The 20784-nt window shown below is 36.8% G+C and overlaps 8 protein-coding genes across 9 annotated transcripts; 5 read left to right on the top strand and 3 right to left on the bottom strand.

Annotated features, from left to right (window-relative positions):
- Window positions 1-387: 387 nt before the first annotated feature.
- Window positions 388-3606, top strand: LOC103867890 (putative uncharacterized protein DDB_G0290521). The gene has a single exon (XM_033284257.1). The coding sequence runs from the start codon at window positions 1165-1167 to the stop codon at window positions 1933-1935; it is 771 nt and encodes a 256-aa protein (XP_033140148.1). The 5' UTR covers window positions 388-1164; the 3' UTR covers window positions 1936-3606.
- On the bottom strand, window positions 2080-3179 carry LOC103867881. Its single transcript, XM_009145970.3, has 2 exons — window positions 2890-3179; window positions 2080-2385 (listed from the first exon to the last, which is right to left on the bottom strand). The coding sequence occupies exons 1-2, from the start codon at window positions 3121-3123 to the stop codon at window positions 2284-2286; spliced, it is 336 nt and encodes a 111-aa protein (XP_009144218.2). The 5' UTR covers window positions 3124-3179; the 3' UTR covers window positions 2080-2283.
- LOC103867872 (putative cell wall protein) lies at window positions 2080-4992 on the bottom strand. The gene is made up of 2 exons (XM_033284315.1): window positions 2890-4992; window positions 2080-2385 (listed from the first exon to the last, which is right to left on the bottom strand). Exon 1 carries the CDS (start codon window positions 4202-4204, stop codon window positions 3845-3847), a length of 360 nt encoding a protein of 119 aa, XP_033140206.1. The 5' UTR covers window positions 4205-4992; the 3' UTR covers window positions 2080-2385; window positions 2890-3844.
- Window positions 4993-7221: 2229 nt separating this feature from the next.
- Window positions 7222-9435, top strand: LOC103867861 (ethylene-responsive transcription factor ERF054). The gene has a single exon (XM_009145948.3). It carries the CDS (start codon window positions 8257-8259, stop codon window positions 9136-9138), a length of 882 nt encoding a protein of 293 aa, XP_009144196.1. The 5' UTR covers window positions 7222-8256; the 3' UTR covers window positions 9139-9435.
- A 1436-nt stretch (window positions 9436-10871) lies between these two features.
- LOC103867859 (transcription factor MYB41) lies at window positions 10872-12772 on the top strand. Its single transcript, XM_009145943.3, has 3 exons — window positions 10872-11567; window positions 11657-11786; window positions 12017-12772. The coding sequence occupies exons 1-3, from the start codon at window positions 11435-11437 to the stop codon at window positions 12618-12620; spliced, it is 867 nt and encodes a 288-aa protein (XP_009144191.1). The 5' UTR covers window positions 10872-11434; the 3' UTR covers window positions 12621-12772.
- Window positions 12773-14065: 1293 nt separating this feature from the next.
- On the top strand, window positions 14066-15809 carry LOC103867858 (uncharacterized GPI-anchored protein At4g28100). The gene is made up of 2 exons (XM_009145942.3): window positions 14066-14915; window positions 15341-15809. The coding sequence occupies exons 1-2, from the start codon at window positions 14322-14324 to the stop codon at window positions 15653-15655; spliced, it is 909 nt and encodes a 302-aa protein (XP_009144190.1). The 5' UTR covers window positions 14066-14321; the 3' UTR covers window positions 15656-15809.
- A 2128-nt stretch (window positions 15810-17937) lies between these two features.
- On the top strand, window positions 17938-18511 carry LOC103867853 (UPF0057 membrane protein At2g24040). Of its 2 annotated transcripts, none has more exons than XM_009145940.3 (2): window positions 17938-18098; window positions 18202-18511. In XM_009145940.3, the coding sequence occupies exons 1-2, from the start codon at window positions 18009-18011 to the stop codon at window positions 18343-18345; spliced, it is 234 nt and encodes a 77-aa protein (XP_009144188.1). In that variant the 5' UTR covers window positions 17938-18008; the 3' UTR covers window positions 18346-18511. The 2 variants fall into 2 exon arrangements, 1 of the variants encoding a protein (XP_009144188.1); XR_004455145.1 differs by having other exon boundaries at window positions 18011-18098; window positions 18206-18297.
- Window positions 18512-18844: 333 nt separating this feature from the next.
- Window positions 18845-19258, bottom strand: LOC103867840. The gene has a single exon (XM_009145929.3). It carries the CDS (start codon window positions 19206-19208, stop codon window positions 18966-18968), a length of 243 nt encoding a protein of 80 aa, XP_009144177.1. The 5' UTR covers window positions 19209-19258; the 3' UTR covers window positions 18845-18965.
- Between the last annotated feature and the right edge of the window lie 1526 nt (window positions 19259-20784).

Genomic DNA, 20784 nt, shown 5'->3' with positions numbered 1-20784 from the left:
AGTATATTGTCAACTTCTTAAAAAAGAGTCGGATATTTAATTAAGTAGGCTACGGATTTATATTAGTTTAAGCCCTGTTCGTTTGGTTGCCGCAGGTTTCGGCGTCAGCGGCAGCGGCGGCAGCGTCAATGCGAACAGTTGTTGTTCGTTTCGCAGACGCTGACGCTGCCGTTGACGCTGCCGCATATCATATCGCGACCGCATGTTTTATCGGCGTCAGCCGCAGGACGCAGCGTTCGGACGCTGCCGCTGCCGCCAATTCTTGCGTCAACGAAACGAACAAGAGTTGACGCAGAATGTTGACGCTTTCGCTGCCGCCGGTACCTAACGAACAGCCCTTTAGTTGATATATCACTATCCTGGTTGAAAAAACATGATATGATGCGTCTTAGAAAAAGAAAAAAATAAATGCATTTGGACGAAAATGTAATTGATGTCAACATCTTTACTCTCTTTCCTCCTAGTTGATCCCATAAAAGTTAGCAGATGGGAGGTGAACTTTATTGTTATTGAATATTGATGGCTTCACTAACCATTTGTGTTATTTTTCTTCTTGGGTTTTGGTATATACAAAGTAATGGGCTTGGATTTAGTTTATCCAATTAATAAGCATGGGTTTTAGTTTAAGAAGATTATGAGCCCATTAAGTTTTATTTTCACATGGAACCATGTAGCACGTTTCCTACGTATGAAATGATTTTGCTGTAGCACAAGAGAGTTTTGGATTATTCAGCATGTTACTTGGATTAGTTACATCACGTACATATGTACATATACATATACATAGACATTTCTTTTTCTTTTTCTTTTTCTTTTTCATCCAAGGCATTTTGGCAAGTCCCTGTAACTTCTTGTGTGTTGAAATCGTCTCAGAAATGACGGGTCATTATCAAGCGAGATATTGTCCATTAGCATGAAATTTTGAATTTTTTTGAAGCATACTTTTACAACGAACGAAAAAAGAGCACTGTCGTTTTGTCTTGAAATTATCAATAAGACAAATTTCGGATTCGTCAGAGCAGATTAAAATAATAAATGAAAGCATATATGGAGCCCGGAGTAGGTATGGGCCCATATTGAGAAAATAGGCCCATTAAGAATACACGTATATCACGGAAAAGAAGGGAGAGAGTGTGAAAGCATCAGAAAAGCAGAGAGAAAGAAATGGGATGCTGCTTGAGCGCCGGGAAAGTCAAAGCTCCGCCTGTCGCTGCCGCCGCCAAGACACCTCCACCCATTGAAGAAGAAACCGTGAAGGAAGTCGTGGTCCAGTCAGTCTCTGTCTCCGTCCCCGTCCCCGTCCCGGTCCCTGAACCGGACCCCATTCCCGTCGCCGACATCGTCCCCACCGCACCAGAACCTCGCAACCCTCCTCCTTCACTTCCAACTCCGGAGATCTCTCACAACAAGTCCGACACATGTAGCGTCTCTCACAGTTTCTCCACGGCCACCACTGCTACTGCTGCCTCCATCCTCGAAGACGACGCTGCCAGCAAACCCCACCACCGACATCCTCCCCCTTCTTCCACCTCTCGCCGCAACATGTCCGAAAGAATCTCCAGATCTCCGGGAGGACGCCACTCTCCCCAGGGGAAGCTCCGTCCCAGGTTGGTCCGAGAGAGACAACCTCTTCAACAAAACCCTACCCACAACCGGCGAAAGGCGGATTCTTCGGGTCCTCTCCCAAGAACCGGGTTACAAGAAGGTCCGAGGCGTCGCTCTCGTTCTCCGGCGACTCGTGCCCCAAGTACCTCAAGAAGAAGCCCCATGAAGAAGCGAGAAGCAGCTCCGGAGAAGGACGGAGGAGCAGAGGAGGCGAAGGTGAAGAAGGAAGAGGAGAAAGTAGCTGTTGAGGAGGTGAAGAAGAAGGAAGAGGAAGATGTAGTAGCTGTGAAGGACCCTGAAGTGTCTATGGAATGTTTCATCTTCCTCTGATATTCTGATATCTCAATTAGTTTCCTCTTTCGTGATTTGTAAATTGCAGAAATGTAACGACCTAACCAAATCTTTGAGGATCTTCATTTATCTTTGTTTATTGACTTTTTTTTTTAAAGTAAAACCAAAGACTACGCACAACGCTTCACAAAATTCCATAGCTTTATTCATGGAGATTGCTGCTCTTTTGCTCTGATCTAAGCAGAAACAGAAGACACTGTTCTGTTATAAAAACACTCTACTACATAAACTCTTGTCTTTTTCCAGTTCTTATTTTAAAAACAAAAAAAAAAGGTTCTAATAAGAGAGTGAATAACGGTAAAAATTGAAAATTCAAGAAGATTTTTTTCAGAATGATCTTGAGTAGGAAGGAGGACATGGCTGAGCAATGAAGGTTGGAACCTCTTCTCCAGGCATCAATACTGATATTTCTCTCTCACACACACCAATCTACAATACAGTACAAATACACTAGGTTAATTATGTGTGACATCATCCCATAAAAGACAACCAGTGTGTAGACAAATAAGTAGTGAAAAAGCCTCTTATAACATAACACTATTATTTTCATTCTACTCGGTGAATATTCAAACCTCGTTGCATGAAACAAGGGGTTTTGTATCCCCATAAAAATATTACTATACGTTTAATCTAAACCTGTTTTGGGACTTTGCAACATTTCAAAGATACGACAAAAATAAAGCTTCCTCCAGCATAAACTCGATCTACATTATAGACAAATCAAGCAAAGTCTTGACTATAGACGTCATCAAATTGATATGAATCGTCAGGATTAAAAGAGAACAAATGGTTTTAACTTCATCTAAAGCTCATGAGGATGTAAACTTTATATAAACCAGCTTCAAGTGTTTCTTGACTAAGTTAAAAATTGAACACAAGCGAAAACGTAGACAAAAGTGTAAAAGCAAAGAAGAGAGAAGAGGTGTAGTAAACCTTGGGGGAAGCGAAAGGAGGAAGCTTTGGGTGGAAAGGTGGTGGTGTAGTCTGTCGAATGAACATGAACCTCTCAAAGAGTGCGAGTAACAAGAAGATGGAGATTAAAACTGCGGTTGCCACCAAACAAAACGGCACCGCATTCACCGAGCTCTGAACACGTCCTTCTCCTTCATCCTCCGATGCTAAAGGAGCCGTAGTTCCCCACCTTAGATGGTTGTCGCTGCCAATCATTTGGAACTGGAAAGAGACTAGTGAACAAAGGAACAACAAGAAGGAGAAGGTAGTTTAATCGCCAAATAAGCTGTTAGTTGATTAGTCAACACTACATATGGATATGTTGAGCTCTATATTGGGCCCTATTAATATGGGCTTATTTAATGGGCCTGCCAAGCTTAGTTTTTTTGTATCGCGCAGCGAAGTCGCGAGCGGATAAGAAGAAGAAGAAGAAGAAGCAGATCGATCAATCTCGGAGACAATGGCGAGGATTGAGCTCATCGACGAGGAGGAAGAGGATAAGATGAAGATGAAAACGCGAAGCCATGGATCGACGAAGCTATTCGTGTTCGTTGACTATCTTTTCATCTTTATATTTTTCTGCTTCCTTTGTTACATCATCTTCAAGGTATTGGGCGCGTGAACCTTACATCGGTTTGCTTTGGACACGAAAGACCTTGTCTGTTTTCATAATCTTCATTGTTTAATGAGCTTCTGGGATTTTGTCTTGATCTGACCAAACTCTAATTGTTCTTGTCTGTACTACATTTTTGGTTTGCAGTTATGTCTTTTTTGTAACAGCATAAAAGCAAATGCTCGTGATATATCCAATACATTGTATTTTTTTTCTTGCGAGTAGAGAGAGAGATATGACATAGATATGACTGGTGAAATGACTAGTAGACTTGTTACAGACTCTTTTGCATCTAGCAAATGCTTATTCGTTGATAGGTTCAAGTCATGGTTGTGGCACTGGTGGAACTTGATCTTCTCTGGATCTTGGACCAGAAGCTTCGTATCCAGAGTTTGGTGCAAAGCTACTAGGGATTCCATAAGAAGAAGTGGTGGGAGCAGCAGCAATTGGAGCTTTGTAAAAATGGAATGGCTTCTTGGGATTTGGTGGCAGTAAGAACCACCCGAGACCAGGAATGAGACCAGATGGTTGGGGCGCGAGGTTTACAAGAAAGTCCGAATATTTGATCTCAGTGTCATTGGAGGAGTTGGGAATGTGACGCATTCCGGTCACTCTCCCTGCACATCCAAGAAGCAGGCTTAGCAGAATCATTGTGGAAGTCAGTGTTTGCAGAGGAGAAGCCATTGTTGTTTTAGTGGAGGATAGAAGTTGGGAGACTGGATTTTTTTGGTTTGTGGAGGGAAGGAGGAACAGAATAATGTACAGATTGAAATGGGCCAAGCTAATTATGGGTACATTAAACGAACATTAAACAAGTGCTTTATTTTCCAAAAGAGAGCCTACAAAGTCTGGTGGCATCTTTGTATTACAGACTGCATGATCAGCCACCCTATCCGCCACAAATGCTGATTAGTAAATTAACTAATTAGTTGATTTTTTTGGATGTAGCAGAGAAATGAAGAACTAAAACAAGGTATACATGTGGATTGAAACACAATGCAAGTGGCCCATTTGTCTATCGAGGCTGTACTGATACACTGAGAAGAGGGTTATATTTTGGAAAAATCAATCTTTTGTTAACCAATTAACCATCACTTTGGGACACGACGAATTATGCAGAGTGAATAAAAGCTTAAACTTTCGAATGATCTGTTTATTGAAATTTAATGGATTTAAAACGTGTCACTATTTTGTAACTATAAAAAAGTTTATACGAGTCTAATCTAAGAACAAAAAACAAGTTATGCCAAATGTCCTGATCCTCTACCACTAAACCACCACGGTAACACCATTCAATTTATTTTTGCCAAATGTCTCTTAATTTTTTACAATTTTTTTAGCAACGCCTATACACTACAAGAAAACAGCGGTATTCTGACGGACGTTCCGACGAAAAATGAATTCCTCGGAATATACCGAGGAATTTCCGAGGCAATTCCGAGGAAACACAAAATTTGGCTTCCTCGGAATTTCCTCGGAATATACCGACGGAATTACGAGGAAAATTCATTTCGTCGGAATATTCCGACGGAATACCGAGGAAAATAGTATTCCTCGGAAAAAACCGATGAATTCCGAGGAAATATTATAGACGTTAGAGAGCCGTTGGGGGGATTTTAAAAATTTCGAGGAAATTCCGAGGGCAGAAAGGTTTTCTTCGGAATTTCCTCGGAATAGATCTTGTCGATTTAGGGATTTGATTATACATTCCTTTTCCTCGGAATTTCGTCGGAATTTTCCGAGGAAATTCCGACGAAGATAGAGTTTTCCTCGGAATTCCCTCGGAAAATTCCGAGGAAATTCCGAGGAACTTGGGCTTTTAAACCGAAAACAACGTTTTACGGATTGAATAACACGTATATAACCTTCATTAAGTGTCTTAACCAGATTATGAAGTCAAACTTTGGTGTTTTACCCAATAACAAACACTTTTACGATTGCATGAACGAAAACCACACAACATAAAAGAAACACTTATACACTTTAACAAACGGTAAAGGGAATACTTACAATTATTTTTGAAATTTTGTTATTTCATGGTTTATGATCATCTATACAAAGAATCCTCAATGGTATGCATTATAATTGTATAAGAAATGAAATACGGCGAAAATAATCGATGTTTTGAAACCCCAAACCCTGGTTCCTCAGAATTTCCTCGGTAATTACCGAGGGTATTCCGAGGAAACCTGGTTCCTCGGAATATTTTCATTTAACCGGGTAAACCAAGCTGCCAAATATTTCGCGAAAATTGAATTAATGATTTCCGAGAAAATTCCGACGGATATAGTAAATATTTCCGAGGAAATTCCGACGGATAATTTCCGTCAGACCCCTCATTTTATTAGGTCGAGCCCGACCTTCTTCCCCATTTCTCTCCGCCGCACTCTCTCTTTCCCCTGCGATTTCGTCGACTCCTCTCTTCTCCCTTGTGATTTACGGCGCTTTCTCTCTTCTCCCTCGCGATTTCCACCCTAATCCTCATGTATGAACCCTATCCCACTCTTTTAGGTTAGATTTGTATGGTTTTTAAGTAGATTTGATGATTTTGGAATGAGATTTATAGATTTTGTTAGGGTGAATGGTAGATTTGTGTAAAATCGAGTTTGATTATGTATTTCACTTGATTTGAATTTTTTTTTTTTAGTTTTTATTAATTTTGTGGTTATAAAAATCGAATTTGTAATTATATATATATATTGAAAACGATTTTTGTATATAAAATCTATTTTTTTGCATTTTAAATTCATTTATATATTTATTAAACATTTTTAAAATCTATAAAACTTTTTCTAAGATTAAAAATCATATATATAATATTTAAAATCATTTTTTTGGTTATAAAACGTTTTATGTATTTTATATATAAAATATAAATTTCTATATTTATTAAATATTTTTAATATTATGAAAACTATTTTTTGTAATTATTTAACATTTTAAATATTTTTAAAACTATTTTTGTAATTATTAACTGTTTTTGGGATTTATTTAAACTATTTTTTTAATTTTTATACTATTTTATATTTATTAAAACTAATTTTGTATTTATAAAACATTTTTTTATTTATAAACACTATTTTATTATTTTTTATATTTATAAAAACTATTTTGTATTTATAAAAAGATGATTTCATATTTATAAAAATATTTATATTTATTAAAACTAATTTTGTATTTATAAAACATTTTTTTGATTTATAAACACTATTTTATTATTTTTTGTATTTATAAAAACTATTTTGTATTTATAAAAAGATGATTTCATATTTATAAAAATATTTATATTTATTAAAACTAATTTTGTATTTATAAAACATTTTTTTGATTTATAAAAACTATTTTATTATTTTTTGTATTTATAAAAACTATTTTATATTTATAAAAAGATGATTTCATATTTATAAAAATATTTATATTTATTATAATTAATTTTGTATTTATAAAACATTTTTTTTATTTATAAAAACTATTTTATTTTTTTTTTATTTTAAATATGTTTTCTATTTCAATTTTAATTTTATATTTTCGAATTTCAATTTAAAAAAATAAATTTATATTTTTTTTTTAATTTTGGAAATATTCCGAGGAAGTGTATCCCTCGGGATATTCCGACGACATCTTCCTCGGAATATTCCGAGGAAATTTCCGACGAACTTGTGGTCCTCGGAATTTCCTCGGAAATTTATTTCCTCGGAATTCCGTCGGAAATTTCCGAGGAAAAATGAAATTCCGAGGAGTTATTTCCGAGGACATTTTTCGTCGGTATGTCGTCGGAATAGCGTTATTCCGACGATATACCGACGATTTTTTTCCTCAGTATGTCGCTGTTTTCTTGTAGTGATAATTGTTTACATAATAGCTATGTTTTTAAGAATCGTTTAGATTTCTACATAAATTCCTAAATGTTAAAACCATATGTAATCATCTACAAGAAGATTCGAAGGATAACATCATGCATAAATGGACGTGAGATAATACGTTGACATTTAGTTATGAAGAAAAATTGTCTACATAATAAGTTAGATAGTTGGTCGGTTTTTAAAACCAAAGAAACGAGAAAACACAACTTGGTCGGTTTCGCGGGGTGTCTTTTCATTAGTGGAGGAAGAAAAAAAAAACATTATAAAAAAAGTGAAAGCTGAATATGACCAATCACCGACCCGAAAGATAGGTTACTATAATCAAAGATTATATGTACACAATAAATATAGATCATAGCCCTAACTAGTACTAGGTTGTCATCAAAACGGTAATTCTTGCGGGATGTTATCCTTAGCCGCGACTAGCCGACCATTACCATCATCAATTATTCCATTCAATTTGTATTAGGCTCCCCAAACTTGACATTTGTTTTTAACAGTCTAATCATATCTCCTGAACTTGTGACTTGTCGCATTTAGAAAGAATGAATGGAATGTCTTCACCGTCCAAAAGAACAGAGAATGCCACGTAGCTGTACGGACGTGAATGTTTGTATCTCCGCGTTGTGTTTTTATCTTGTCAACTTTCCAAATGGACGGGGAATGAAAGAATTAGAGTGGAAGCAAATGAATGATTACAGTAACCCCAAAAAGATAGTATTTGAAATAATAATAGTCAACCGAAAGCTGAAGATATTTTTATAACTAAATACAAAAAGCAGTTGCCCCACATCTAATGTGCTCTCATATTTAAAGTCCATGGAGTCATCTTTCTCTTACAAATAGAAGAAAACAACAACAACAAAGTGTAAGATGGACTTTGACGAGGAGCTCAATCTTTGTACCAAAGGTAAAAGTATTGTTCCTTCTTCTGGAGAAGCTTCTTCAACGACGTCCCCAAGATCTATCAAGAAGATGAGAAACCCTGATCATAGATCCAAACCCTATTTCCCATTTTCCTCTCCTTATTCTAACTCCTTGCCGGCTTTCCCTTTTTCTTTTGACCCAACGACTCAAAATCAACAACAACAGCAACTAGGATACGTTCCTATTAATCAACAGAACAACCCTACAATACAAGGGCAAAACCAAATGATCTCGTTTAGTCCTCAACAGCCTCAGCAACAGCAGCAGTATATGTTCAAGTACTGGAGTGACACATTGAACCTGAGCCCTAGAGGAAGAATGATGATGATGAACCAAGAAAGTGTCCTGCCTTACAGCTCAACCAAGCTGTATAGAGGAGTCAGACAACGTCAATGGGGAAAATGGGTCGCAGAGATACGTAAGCCACGGAGCAGAGCACGTCTCTGGCTTGGTACCTTTGACACAGCTGAAGAAGCTGCCATGGCTTATGACCTTCAAGCTTTTAAATTGAGGGGTCATAATGCAACACTTAATTTTCCCGAGCGTTTTGTGAATAAAGAAATTGAGCCTAATGATTCAACTGATGCATCAAGCTCTCTGCACCCGAAACAATCCGAAACGCCACAGCCAAACGAGCCAAACGAGGGTAACTTGAAGAGCAAGGAAGTAGCGGTGAGTGATGGTGGAGTAGAGGAAGGGATGGCTGAGGCGTGGTTCAATGCGGTTGCAGCGGGATGGGGTCCTGAAAGTCCTCTTTGGGATGATTTAGACAATTCTCAGTTTTCACAAAACTCGACTTCTTCTTGTCCCATGAAGCCTTTTATTTGAAAAAGGTCTCACATTTAGGTTGTAGTTTAGGGTTTAGCTCATTAGCATTTGGATGGAGACAGTTTTCTGTGATCTCCCACTCCATACATAGTCTATATATATATATATATATATATATATGTGTACGCGTTCATCATTTATGTGTGTGTGTGCCGCTGATTATGCTACATATATAGATGTACTATTAGTTCATCGAGTTTGTTTTCTGGCATTGTATCTGCACTTCAATAAGTTAGGACCCTTCCATATTATCCAGAGGTTATCTTGACAACTGATTCTTATTCAATTTGTACATCTGTCACTAATTGTTGAACACTATTTTTTATTTCACGAGTTTTATATATTGGTTGAAATAAAGTTTAAAGCATAGATATGGCATAAGGACGAAGAATGTGACATAAATGATTGCACCAAACTTTATAAACTCCTCTCCACCATTAGCCATTGAGATAATTCACCTTCATTTTCATCATCATTAAACCGGGCTGTGGAAAAAGACTTATCCATGCTTTTGGACTTGCAATTTTGGGTTGTAAGGATGATTACTTTTCTATAACAGAATATCTATAACAAAATTACAAATCTATTCAAACTTTCTATTTCATCAAAAAAAGCATTTTGTATTTAGAAGATAGTTTTATCAAAACCAGTGATCTACTCCTTCCGCTTCATAAAGTTAAGAAAAAAAATTGTTTAAAAAAAATTATTTATATTTTATTAACTAATTGTACTTTTATTAGATTTTTATTAGCTTAAAATTATAGAAAAAAAATAATCACAAGTGTTTTATTAAAATGTGCGAAAAGTTTATAATAAAAAAAAACTTTAAGAACCGCAGACTGAGAAAAAGAACCGCTGACTCAGGCACTGGCGGACAATTATTGCCAAACGTTAATGATGGGTTCAGTTTTCAAGTGATTAAGCCCATTACACTATGAGGATTAGGCCGATCAGTAGCCCATTAAGTAACTCTCAGGCCCTTTTCGAGAAGCTCCCAAAATGTGATGACTTGACAGAATCTTTGACTTGACATCATCATCTGACGCTGGCTAATCCAGAAAACCTAACCTAATAGAGAGTTGATGGAATGATGCACAAAAAATGAAATGAAACGACACCCCACACTACATTTCTTCCCACGTGTCATAGTCTGCGTGAATCCACACATTGTGAGTGTACATATTTTAAGTATATAGGCAATAGCTTCGGTGTGAACTTCCGCGAATCTGTGGTTCTTGAGCTAAGGGGATATGTAATTCAAAGTTTGTTGCACAGATTTCCACCAACATTTTAACAAACAAAAAACCTCGATTATTTATCATATACTCTTTAATAATGTTGACGTGGATGACTATGTTCGGAGAGACCCTTTCACAAGCAACCTCTACTATTGAACTTGGGGGTTGCCTGAAGTAAAAAGTTAATTTGTAATTCGCCTTATCATCTTCAATTTTGATAGCACAAGGCACATGACATTAACACGTTATTTGAAAAAGATTTGTGCGTATCTGATGAGAGTATCCAACTACTTTACCGTCCTCACTCTCTTACCCATTGAAACTCTATGATTTAGCTTTCAATATTCAACGCAACATACATTCTCATACCTTTTTGGTTTTCTAAACAAAAAATGCATGTAAAGTCAACTGACTTATATATACCATGCAAAGTCAACAATGTGCTTTACTCTGACTCTCAGCAACCATCAGGCCTTAAGGTAAACAAAATTACTCACACAACCAAATAGTTACCCCCAGGCTGGTTACCCCCCAGGACCCCCACAAAGTCTTTTTTAATCTCTTAGTTGAATTACTTTTCTATAAACAGGAGTACATTACATCCACTCCAAAATCATACGCATATATAAAATATATTATTGTACTAACAGAATCCAAGTTACATGAACTATATATATTGTATTCATGTAGTGCATAGACAACACTATCACGTCGATTGCTTCTAGAATATATTGTTTAAAAAACGTTAAGCTAATAGTATATGCTGTCTACGCCAAGCTAATATTTGCTTTTGTATATAATAGTGGCTCAAAAGGACACGTGGCATATTAAGCCCTTGCCAAATGCGATTGACATTTGGCTCCACGTTAATTAAGTTTTTCGCATTCACATCCTTATATAAACAAATGAAACGGAGAAGGTAAGAGTGCACCCACGGATTGACATTTATAAAACTTAAGAAACTCCTTTTGGCTCGTCGACCCTTTTATAAGAGAACGAAACTATTATTCTCTAACGTCCATCGGTGTATACATCCTTTTTTGAGTTACCAACTAAAGATGGGAAGATTACCTTGTTGTGACAAGAATGGAGTGAAGAAAGGACCATGGACGCCTGAGGAGGATCAGAAACTCATCGATTATATTCGAGTTCATGGTCCGGGCAACTGGCGTATTCTCCCTAAAAATGCTGGTAAGTATATAGACACATCTCCTGATAGATAATATATTGTCTCTATAAATTGAGCTACACATTTATAAGTCGTATTGTACAAACTAAAGGACTCCAAAGGTGTGGAAAAAGCTGCCGTCTTCGATGGACCAATTATCTAAGACCAGACATCAAGAGAGGAAGATTCTCCTTCGAGGAAGAAGAAACTATCATTCAGCTACACAGTGTTATGGGAAACAAGTAAGTCTCATTCACATCATATTCGATTCATTAGTTACAATTTTTTTTGTAGGTTTAAATTTTATGAAAAAGCTAGAGTATACGTATGCATGCGGACCGTATATTTCAACATTTAGGCCATCAACTTCACTAAACTATTATTATTCATACGTATTGACCTATATATTTTAATATAAGTTGAGTTATATATTATTTATTGACCACTAATTGAATTGAATGATGGAATATAGGTGGTCCGCAATAGCAGCTCGTCTACCTGGAAGGACTGACAACGAAATTAAAAACCATTGGAACACTCACATCCGCAAGCGACTTGTAAGGAGTGGCATCGACCCTGTAACTCACTCCCCGCGCCTTGATCTTCTTGACTTGTCCTCACTTCTAGCCGCGATTTTCAATCAACCAAACTTTTCATCAGTTGCAACAAATGCATCGTCTCTGCTTAATCCTGATGTATTGAGGTTAGCTTCTCTTCTCTTGCGCCCTCAACAACCACTTCAAAACCCTAATACACTTTACGAATCGAACCTCGACCAAAATCTTCAAACTCCAAACACATCAGTATCGTCTCAAGACACTCAACCACAAGCCGAGTGTACAGCTCCAACAAAGGATGAAACTTCATATTTTGAGCCTATGAACGCAAGGCTAGAGGACGGTCCTTCAGATGTACTACCACCTTTGTCAGAGAGTTTTGACTTAGACTCACTCATGTCAGCGCCAAATTATTCTCCACAACAAAATAACATTGAAGCAGAAGCCAACTCCAGCAGTTTATTTGACTTTAGGTTTCCGGATAATTTTACCTTTGATGACTTTATGGGGTTGCTTTAATTGTCTTTGTCAACATATGCATATCTCTACACATATCTCCCTATGATTCATGATTTGTTGCATTTTTTATGGTTTAATGTATAAACTTATTGTTTTCCGTCAAAGATAGACATATTATTCTATACAACTTTTCACGAATGTGTAACGAATTAGGGCGAGCTATCTTCAATATTCTTCATACGTCAAATACGCAGAGGACTACGGTAAATGACTAAATATATAAATATAAGCATCAGTCAAACTATCGTAAGAGGTAGTTGAAGTCGTATATCTTCGAGAACGAATGAAACGGGAACACATTCCATGTTGTGTTTAATAGGCACGGCTCTCTGTATACCGTACCAACGTACGTAGCATAACATTGTCATTTTCCCAAGTAATGTTGATGAGATAAAGGTCATGTTGGTATGGTGGGTAAGAAGTCGTTAATTAGGTACGTTGGTAAAAAAGGATAGTGTCTTACGTAAATTGGGCCCAATCGAAGATCCGATTTGAAGCCCTTCAAGTCATTAATAGCCCAATCTAAGGCCTATTTTCAGGAAGCCTTGACTATTATACAAGTCAACTGCATATGGTCATTCTAAAATTAATGGGGTACTCTCTTTTTTCAAAAGAACAATTGATATCAAAATATGAGTGGATTAGTTTAGGTATCACATATATAAAATAATGTTTCTCTTTTTCAATTTGAAGCAATAGATGAGTGTGGAGCAGCTGAGACTAACTTAATGGAATTTGAATTTGAGGGATTTAGGTATTTGGTATGGGAAATAAATTAGTGAACAAAGAATGTGTGAAAATGCTTAAAGATGAAGACGATTAGGCGTTGAAAATTTTAAAGGAGGAAGAAGATTAGGAAAAATAAAATGAGTAAAATACTCCTTTTTCTCGCCTTTTTTGGTTTCACTTTTTCTGACGGCACGGTTCCCAAGGCGAGCTCCGGGTTCTCTTCTGCCCGTTTAAAAAAACGTTACAAAATTTATATACTTTTGATTTGTCAAATTCTCGAAAAAGCGAATCAATGATATAGTCTATGATTGTTGGAGTTTTTGTTTGTGTGTTTGGTGATTGTCCTTTGCAAATTGGCCCTTTTCTTCCTGTGACTATACCATATTCGCATCTCATCTCACATTGTTTTAGAGTCCAATCTCTTCTCCACCATTCATATTATTATTATTTTTCATTTTCTTGCTCATAAGTTTATGTTTTATTCTAACATAGTTTTGGAAGCATTTTACAAAATTAAAAGCTCAATCTTTATACCTAAGCCTACGGGGACATACAAATGCAAAACACATGATAATGTATAAAACTATAAATACAATAAATAGGAGTCATACAGTATTTGTATCCTATTGTAATTACTTTAGTTAAGGATCTTAGTTACTACTTACTAGTTTGGTCCAAACCAAAAGACAGAAGCCTTATAATTTCCGGAACTAACACAGTTTACAAAGGGTTTACAAGACTCTAAAAACAAACCAGAAACTGCCAAAGTCAGGAATCTCTTGTTTTTTTTCAATCACATCTTTCTCTCTCCACAATAATCCTATAGAAAGAACAAAAGAGAGAGAAGATAGTGAATAATGGAAGGCTGATTTTCTTCGTGAATCTAAAAGACAGTCACAGAGAGATTTGAGAGCGTCATAATTTTATAAATCCATTTCTCTATCTCTTCCTCTCTCTCTGTAGCCTCTAACAATGAAGAAAAGCTTCACTTCACTCCTCATCATCCTCTGTTCTCTCCTCTCTCACACCGTCTCAGCCAATCTACTCCTCGAACCGGTCACACCCAACACCGTACCTGCCTTCCCGGTCGAAACCCAAGCTCAAACCTGCCGTCTTGACCTCTCCGACGAGCTCTTCGGCGGAGTCAACGAAGCATGCGGGAGAAACCTCGACCGGAGCCGCTGCTGCCCCGTTCTCGCCGCTTGGCTATTCGCAGCTCACGCTCGCTCTGCTCTCCAGTTACCAGCTCCTGCTCCGACGCCGGCGTCCTCCGACCCCGACGAGCCCATGAGACCGGACGACTCTCAGAAGTGCGTCAACACATTGCAGAGTGCGCTTCTGACCAAACACATCAAGATCCCGCAGCCTAGTCCTAACTGCGACGCGATTCTGTGCTTCTGTGGGATTCGTCTCCACCAGATAAGCTCACTCTCTTGCCCCGCCGCTTTCAATGTCTCCTCCGGTTTCCGAAACGCGACTCCGACCGCCGCCGTGAAGAATCTTGAGAAGGAATGTCGGAACTCATCTTACTCTGGCTGTACCAGATGCCTCGGGGCTCTTCAAAAGGTTCGATTTTTTCATTAATACTATTAAAGTTTCATCCTTTATGAGTTCGCTGCATTTAATGAAATTTTTATTATCCTTAAAATCATAATAAATGTTACATTCTCATATTCGTGACTAGAGTTGAAAAGAATGTTCATTAACTGTCGCTCTCTTTCCATGGCCACTCGGAATAACATGTTTTATTAGTGTTAATCAGGGTTTCTATTAGTTCATGTTGGGTGATAAGTTACATTGTTTTTTTTTTGGGTATCCTTTTAAGTTGCTAACAATTGGTGACATACTTTTTCAGTAACTTTCCTGTTTTGTATTAACCCAAAGCACTGCGTCCTTCTGAAACACTGCCCATTCACACGCAACCTTTTCTTGTTTCTTTTTTTTTTCAATTTTTTTTATAAAGATCTTGTTTTTTTTTTTATGGGATACAGCTCAAGGTAAAAGGAGGAAGCAAGAAGACAACAACGGAGAGAGCGAGTAAGATGATGAGCAAAGATTGTCAGCTTATGGGACTCACATGGCTACTTGCTCGTAACAAAACGACATACATTCCCACCGTTTCAGCTGTGTTAAGAGCCATTATGTATAGTCCACACCCGCCTCACCTCAACAAGTGTAGTCCTGACCAAGAGAACATGCCATTAGCCGTTGACTCTCTTCAGTTCCAGAGGAGCCTTGCTGCTTCGTCATATTTTTCTGTGTTTCCGGTTTTACCCCTACTCCTCTGCATTTTTCTCTTCTTGTAGTTTTAAATTTATTTTGTTTTTGGTCGGAGGGAAAGAGAGTCACGTGAAGCTACAAGACAGATTATGTGTGCATGTAAATGGCTCTTTTTGGTTTTGTATCTCTAACCCTAAAAAAAATTTAACTGTGTTTTGTCTAATTAAACACATTGTCCTAGGTCTTAAAATTTAAAATCATCTTGAGACTAGAAAGTTGTCATATTGGACTATATAATATAAGATCCATATCATGTGCACTTAATAATTAACAAGAAATAAAAAAGCTTGAAGTAGTCGAATCCCAAGGACTACTAATAAAGCATGTTGGTCGTCTCTACTAATGCGAATGTATTCTCCCAAAGTCAAATCCAAAAGGCCCTCGCCCTTTCCTCCAGTAATAATAACTTTTGAAGTGCATTTGTTTTTTTTTTTTCCGCCAAAGTTTTTTTTTTTAAATATTGATGATAAACGGGCCAAGCCCAGTTACAAGGCCGAAGCCCAACGAAAACCTACAATTCCGCAAATGAAAGGGAAAAGCCCACTTGGACCCAAAGCCTATGAAAACGAAAACCCTAATGTCAACTGCGGGTCAAGAGGTAACCAACGACTCACGACCGCCGCAACTTGACGACCAAACCCAACGCCCTTGCCTCTACGCCGCGCAAGACGCTCAAAGACCACCACTTCATCTTCACCGCTTCTTTTAACGGAGAGCATCAATCGATCTAGATCGAGATCTCATCCTTAACACAAACGAAGCCACCACACTCAGAACCATCTTCAGACCACCGAAGAGCAACATCAAACAAATCGAGATCTCATCCGACCATTAACACAGACAAAAAAAGAAATAAAAACAGAAACAGAAGCCCTAGAGACACTGCCTCCTTCTCACGGGACATCCCGAGCCGACTACAACGACTCCCGCAGAGCCAAAACCATCAAACGCCTTCATAGACAAAGACCACGGATGCCGACGACGCAGAACTAAGAGAGCCTCCGCCCCCCGGGAACAAGAACCGGCGACAGCGGAGCTATATAAGCCTCCACCACCCGGAAACCAAGCTTCAAAGAAAAACCGCTTTCTACGTCTCCAAAACATGCAAATCAAATCAAATCAAGTAAAGGATCTAAAAGCGAACATGAGAACTCATCGCCGGATCGATGGTGGCTGTGGAAGCCCCTCCATCGGCCGGAAACCAGATCTCACTTTTTTTCTCTCTCAATATTCTTTTTCTAATGGACTGTAACTTATAGGTACAAATTCTTTTTTTTTTTGTTTCTTCATCATGAATGTGCATTTGTTTAGTTGTTCAAAAAAAAGAAAAGAATATGCATTTGTTTTCTCATTCTCAAAACAGTAAGATATACTAACAAGCTTTGTATAGGGAACCAAACATGACTGATCCTTATACTTACTCCTGCGCACGCTGTTGAGAAGCTTGTATAGTTGTATTTAGACTATCTCCAATTATTCATCATATTTTTCGCTCTAAAATAAAGTAACTTTATAATAGAATTATGATATTTTCCAACAGTACTCTATTTAGAGTGCAAAATGGAATGATGAACAAAAAAAATAGTTTACTCTATATATAGAGTAAACCTATTTTTACTCTATAGAGTAAAAAATAAAGTACCATTGAAATATTTTTACTCTGTTTAAACTTTATTTTATAGTAAAAGATAGAATGAAGTTAAAAATACCTTTACTGTGAGAGTTCTAATGAACACATTAATTGGACTTCTTTAAACAACAAGCAAAATACAAAAAAATGATACTCTATCTGTTTCATATTCTAGTAGTTTTAGCTAAAAGCATTAATATTGAAAAAATTGTTAAATTTTTAAAAGTAGCATTTAATCAATTTTTTTTTGTCAGCTGTACCATTCAATCAAAAATAAATTTAACTAATTATAAAAAATTGCTTAACTAAATTATAAAAAATTATATTATTTAATTGGTCACATAATATCTAATAAATGAAAAAGATGCATTAAAATATGAAAACTACTTATATTGTGAAACAAAGTTATTTTGCTAAAGCTACCTATAATATAAAACAGATGGAATATATTTTAGTGTCAAAGCTTAACTAACCTTTTTGGTTAAAAAGCTTTACTAACCCTTTTTGGTTGAAAAAATTGCTTCTACTTAAATTGTTTATATCGAAATGATTTTACTTCAAATCAGTCTGAGTTTCAATCCGATTTAGGTTCAATATTTTTGTTATTTTATGTCTAAATATAGAACATCATAACCGAACGAGAGTATGTTTTTAGTTGATGATATAAATAACCTGCTAAGTTTTGATAAGTTGCATGCTATGTGCTCTATTGTCTCGGCTAAAGAGCTCTTTTCTTACAGTTCGTTCTAATGGCGAACGGGTGCGAGATTTGCTGTGAAATAATGATCGCCATACTCCTCCCTCCACTCGGAGTTTGTCTAAGGCATGGATGTTGCACTGTATGTCTTATCTCACTCTCTCGATTTCGCTTCTTTCTAGTTTCAGATCTTACTTGATTATATATATATATATTTGTAAAAATGTTAAAAATGAAATGTGTAGACAGAGTTCATGATATGTCTGATCCTGACGCTTCTGGGATACATACCGGGGATCATCTACGCACTCTATGCAATCGTCTACGTTGATCGTGATCAGTTCTTCGACGAGTACCGTCGTCCACTCTTCTACGCCCACTCACCTTGATTTAATTTATGCATTTTCTATTGTTTTTTTATAATGTTTTGATTTCTTTTTTGTTTAATCTAATTCCATCGATTAAATTTTCATTATTCTTTCAATAATTTTCAAGATATTTTATTCTTAAACATTTGTTTTGCGTCATGCTCAGTTTTTTCTGTGGGTTTGTTTATTTGATCAGAATCAAAAATAAAACAAAAAACTAAGCAAAACTGTAGAATCGGTCAAGGTCCGGTGGTGGTATGTGATGTGAATTTCATGCGGCAAATTCTCAACAAATAGTAGACAAAAATAGTAATGTAATCAAAAAGTAATCTCTAGCCACCTTTTTAATATTTTTCACACATTATCCTAATCTATACTACTAAACGATCATTCCTAACAACTAAATATTGTCTACATTTGTTATTTACTGATTTATTTAGCAGTAAAAAAAGGTATATGCAAAAATAAAAGATAGGCAAATGACGATGCACATTTATTTTTTATTTTAGACAATAAAACCTATAATGAAACAGATATCAATAACAGAGTTTGAGACTGTTTGATACATTTACATAAATCAATACAATAGACAAAAGCATATTAACTCTGAATATGTAAATCACGATCACTACAAACGGAACTTATAAAAGGAGAGCGAGGAGGAAAGAAGAAGCAGCACCAATATGAAAGGAGCTTGGCAACATCATAGTTGAAGCTGCGGATGTTGAGTTGCGAGGCCCTCTGTTTCTTATCTGTTTTCTCATGACCACTGCAAGATTCCTTGAGCCATGCTCGTTAGCTGAACACAACAGAAGAGTCTCGGAGAAGAAGAAGAGGAATATGATAGAAAGGAGGAGTACGCGTCTGGCTTTGATCTCGCTCATCTTTGGCTATTGTCTTTCGCTTAGTTCTGATGGATGTGTTAATAATGTGAATCATGTGATTATATAAGAAAATGCAGAGGAGTAGTTGTTATTAAAATGAATCAACGATGATGGAAAAAGTCTTATTCGGAGGGATAAATATAAAATTAACATACGCGCTACAGGCTAGTGGCCTGATTGGGGTAACGAGCTAGTGTTGCAATATTTTATGCTCATCATTGTTGCAATATTGACCAACTTTACATAATCAACATGTATGTATGTTGAAGAACGGAGAAAAGAACAGTTTGATTAACCAATGCAGTCAAAAGTAATTTCATTTTAGTTCAAACAGTAACAAACTTTTAACTGAAATAAACCGAAACCAATTGCAAATCTGATACAAATCAATCAAATAAATCGAGATAATAATTGGTTTGAAAATAAATCGAGATTTGCCCTTTAAAACTATTGAGATAAGCTTAAAGTTAGCTTGAGAGTCAAGCTACCTAATTCCATTGAGTTTGTGTTTATCTAAAGGGATTAGGAATTATCTAATTAAGTAAAGTCCTAATGAGTTTAGGATATTTTAGATGTTATATAAGGAAATACCAATGTGTGGTATAACTTATGAGTTTGAGAGCTTAAGGTTTTTGAGATAGTTTTTTTTTAAGAGTGATTAATAAGAAAGAGTTTCTCATTTGTGAATTCAACGATTGAGAGATCTGATTTCTATATTTGGTATCAGAGCGAAACAAAATTATGAGTGATATAGTTCCTGCAACCTTGAAGATGAAAGAAGGAGGAGGATCCTCGTCGATAAAGTGTCCTATGCTCACCGCAACAAATTACACCATATGGGCCATGAGGATGAGGGTTACTCTTCGAGTTCATAATATATGGGAAGTGATCGAGATAGAGACAACAACTAGTGAGAAGAATGATATAGCTTTGGCGCTGCTGTTCCAATCAACACCGGAAGCTTTCATATTGCAAGTAGGGGAGCTTGTCGAGGCTAAAAAAGTGTGGGAAGCGATCAAAACCAGGCATGTAGAGGCTGAACGAGTAAAGGAGGCTAGACTCTAAACCCTAATGAGTGATTTTGACAGATTAAAGATGAAGGATACTGAAAGTATTGATGACTTTGGAGGCAAGATATCGGAACTTGCTTCGAAATCGGCTGCACTTGGAGTCACCATAGAAGATGTAAAGCTCGTGAAGAAATTTCTTAAGAGTCTCCCTCGAAATAAATACATACACATAGTTGCCTCGCTCGAGCAAGTGATGGACCTCAATGTAACAAGTTTTGAGGAAATTATGGGATGTTTAAAAGCATATGAAGAACGGATTTGCGAGGAAGAAGAAGTAGAAGATGATTAAGGGAAGTTAATGTATGCAACCTCAGATGGACAATCTCATCAGTCAAACCGTTCTTCGCAATACCAGGACCATGCAAATCGAGACTATTATGGAGAATCTTATAGAGGTCGAGGCAGAGGTGGTCGATCAAACTACTACAGAGGACGGGGTCGAGGACGTTTTAATGGAGGACGAGATGCATTGAGGATTATTTGTTATCGGTGTGATAAGATTGGCC

The sequence above is a fragment of the Brassica rapa genome, chromosome A01, assembly GCF_000309985.2.
Source record: "Brassica rapa cultivar Chiifu-401-42 chromosome A01, CAAS_Brap_v3.01, whole genome shotgun sequence".
Classification (NCBI taxonomy): Eukaryota; Viridiplantae; Streptophyta; class Magnoliopsida; order Brassicales; family Brassicaceae; genus Brassica; species Brassica rapa.
This window is presented reverse-complemented; position numbering and strand designations above follow the sequence as displayed.

Bases quoted from the DNA above. Each gene is read 5' to 3' on its own strand.
- LOC103867890 (XM_033284257.1), top strand. From the start codon at position 1,165: ATGGGATGCTGCTTGAGCGCCGGGAAAGTCAAAGCTCCGCCTGTCGCT.
- LOC103867881 (XM_009145970.3), bottom strand. From the start codon at position 3,123: ATGATTGGCAGCGACAACCATCTAAGGTGGGGAACTACGGCTCCTTTA. The intron at 2,386-2,889 runs GTTTACTACACC...ACTGTATTGTAG, and splicing joins CTCCTTTCGCTTCCCCCAAG to ATTGGTGTGTGTGAGAGAGA.
- LOC103867872 (XM_033284315.1), bottom strand. From the start codon at position 4,204: ATGGCTTCTCCTCTGCAAACACTGACTTCCACAATGATTCTGCTAAGC.
- LOC103867861 (XM_009145948.3), top strand. From the start codon at position 8,257: ATGGACTTTGACGAGGAGCTCAATCTTTGTACCAAAGGTAAAAGTATT.
- LOC103867859 (XM_009145943.3), top strand. From the start codon at position 11,435: ATGGGAAGATTACCTTGTTGTGACAAGAATGGAGTGAAGAAAGGACCA. The intron at 11,568-11,656 runs GTAAGTATATAG...TACAAACTAAAG, and splicing joins TATTCTCCCTAAAAATGCTG to GACTCCAAAGGTGTGGAAAA. The intron at 11,787-12,016 runs GTAAGTCTCATT...GATGGAATATAG, and splicing joins CACAGTGTTATGGGAAACAA to GTGGTCCGCAATAGCAGCTC.
- LOC103867858 (XM_009145942.3), top strand. From the start codon at position 14,322: ATGAAGAAAAGCTTCACTTCACTCCTCATCATCCTCTGTTCTCTCCTC. The intron at 14,916-15,340 runs GTTCGATTTTTT...TATGGGATACAG, and splicing joins GCCTCGGGGCTCTTCAAAAG to CTCAAGGTAAAAGGAGGAAG.
- LOC103867853 (XM_009145940.3), top strand. From the start codon at position 18,009: ATGGCGAACGGGTGCGAGATTTGCTGTGAAATAATGATCGCCATACTC. The intron at 18,099-18,201 runs GTATGTCTTATC...TGAAATGTGTAG, and splicing joins TAAGGCATGGATGTTGCACT to ACAGAGTTCATGATATGTCT.
- LOC103867840 (XM_009145929.3), bottom strand. From the start codon at position 19,208: ATGAGCGAGATCAAAGCCAGACGCGTACTCCTCCTTTCTATCATATTC.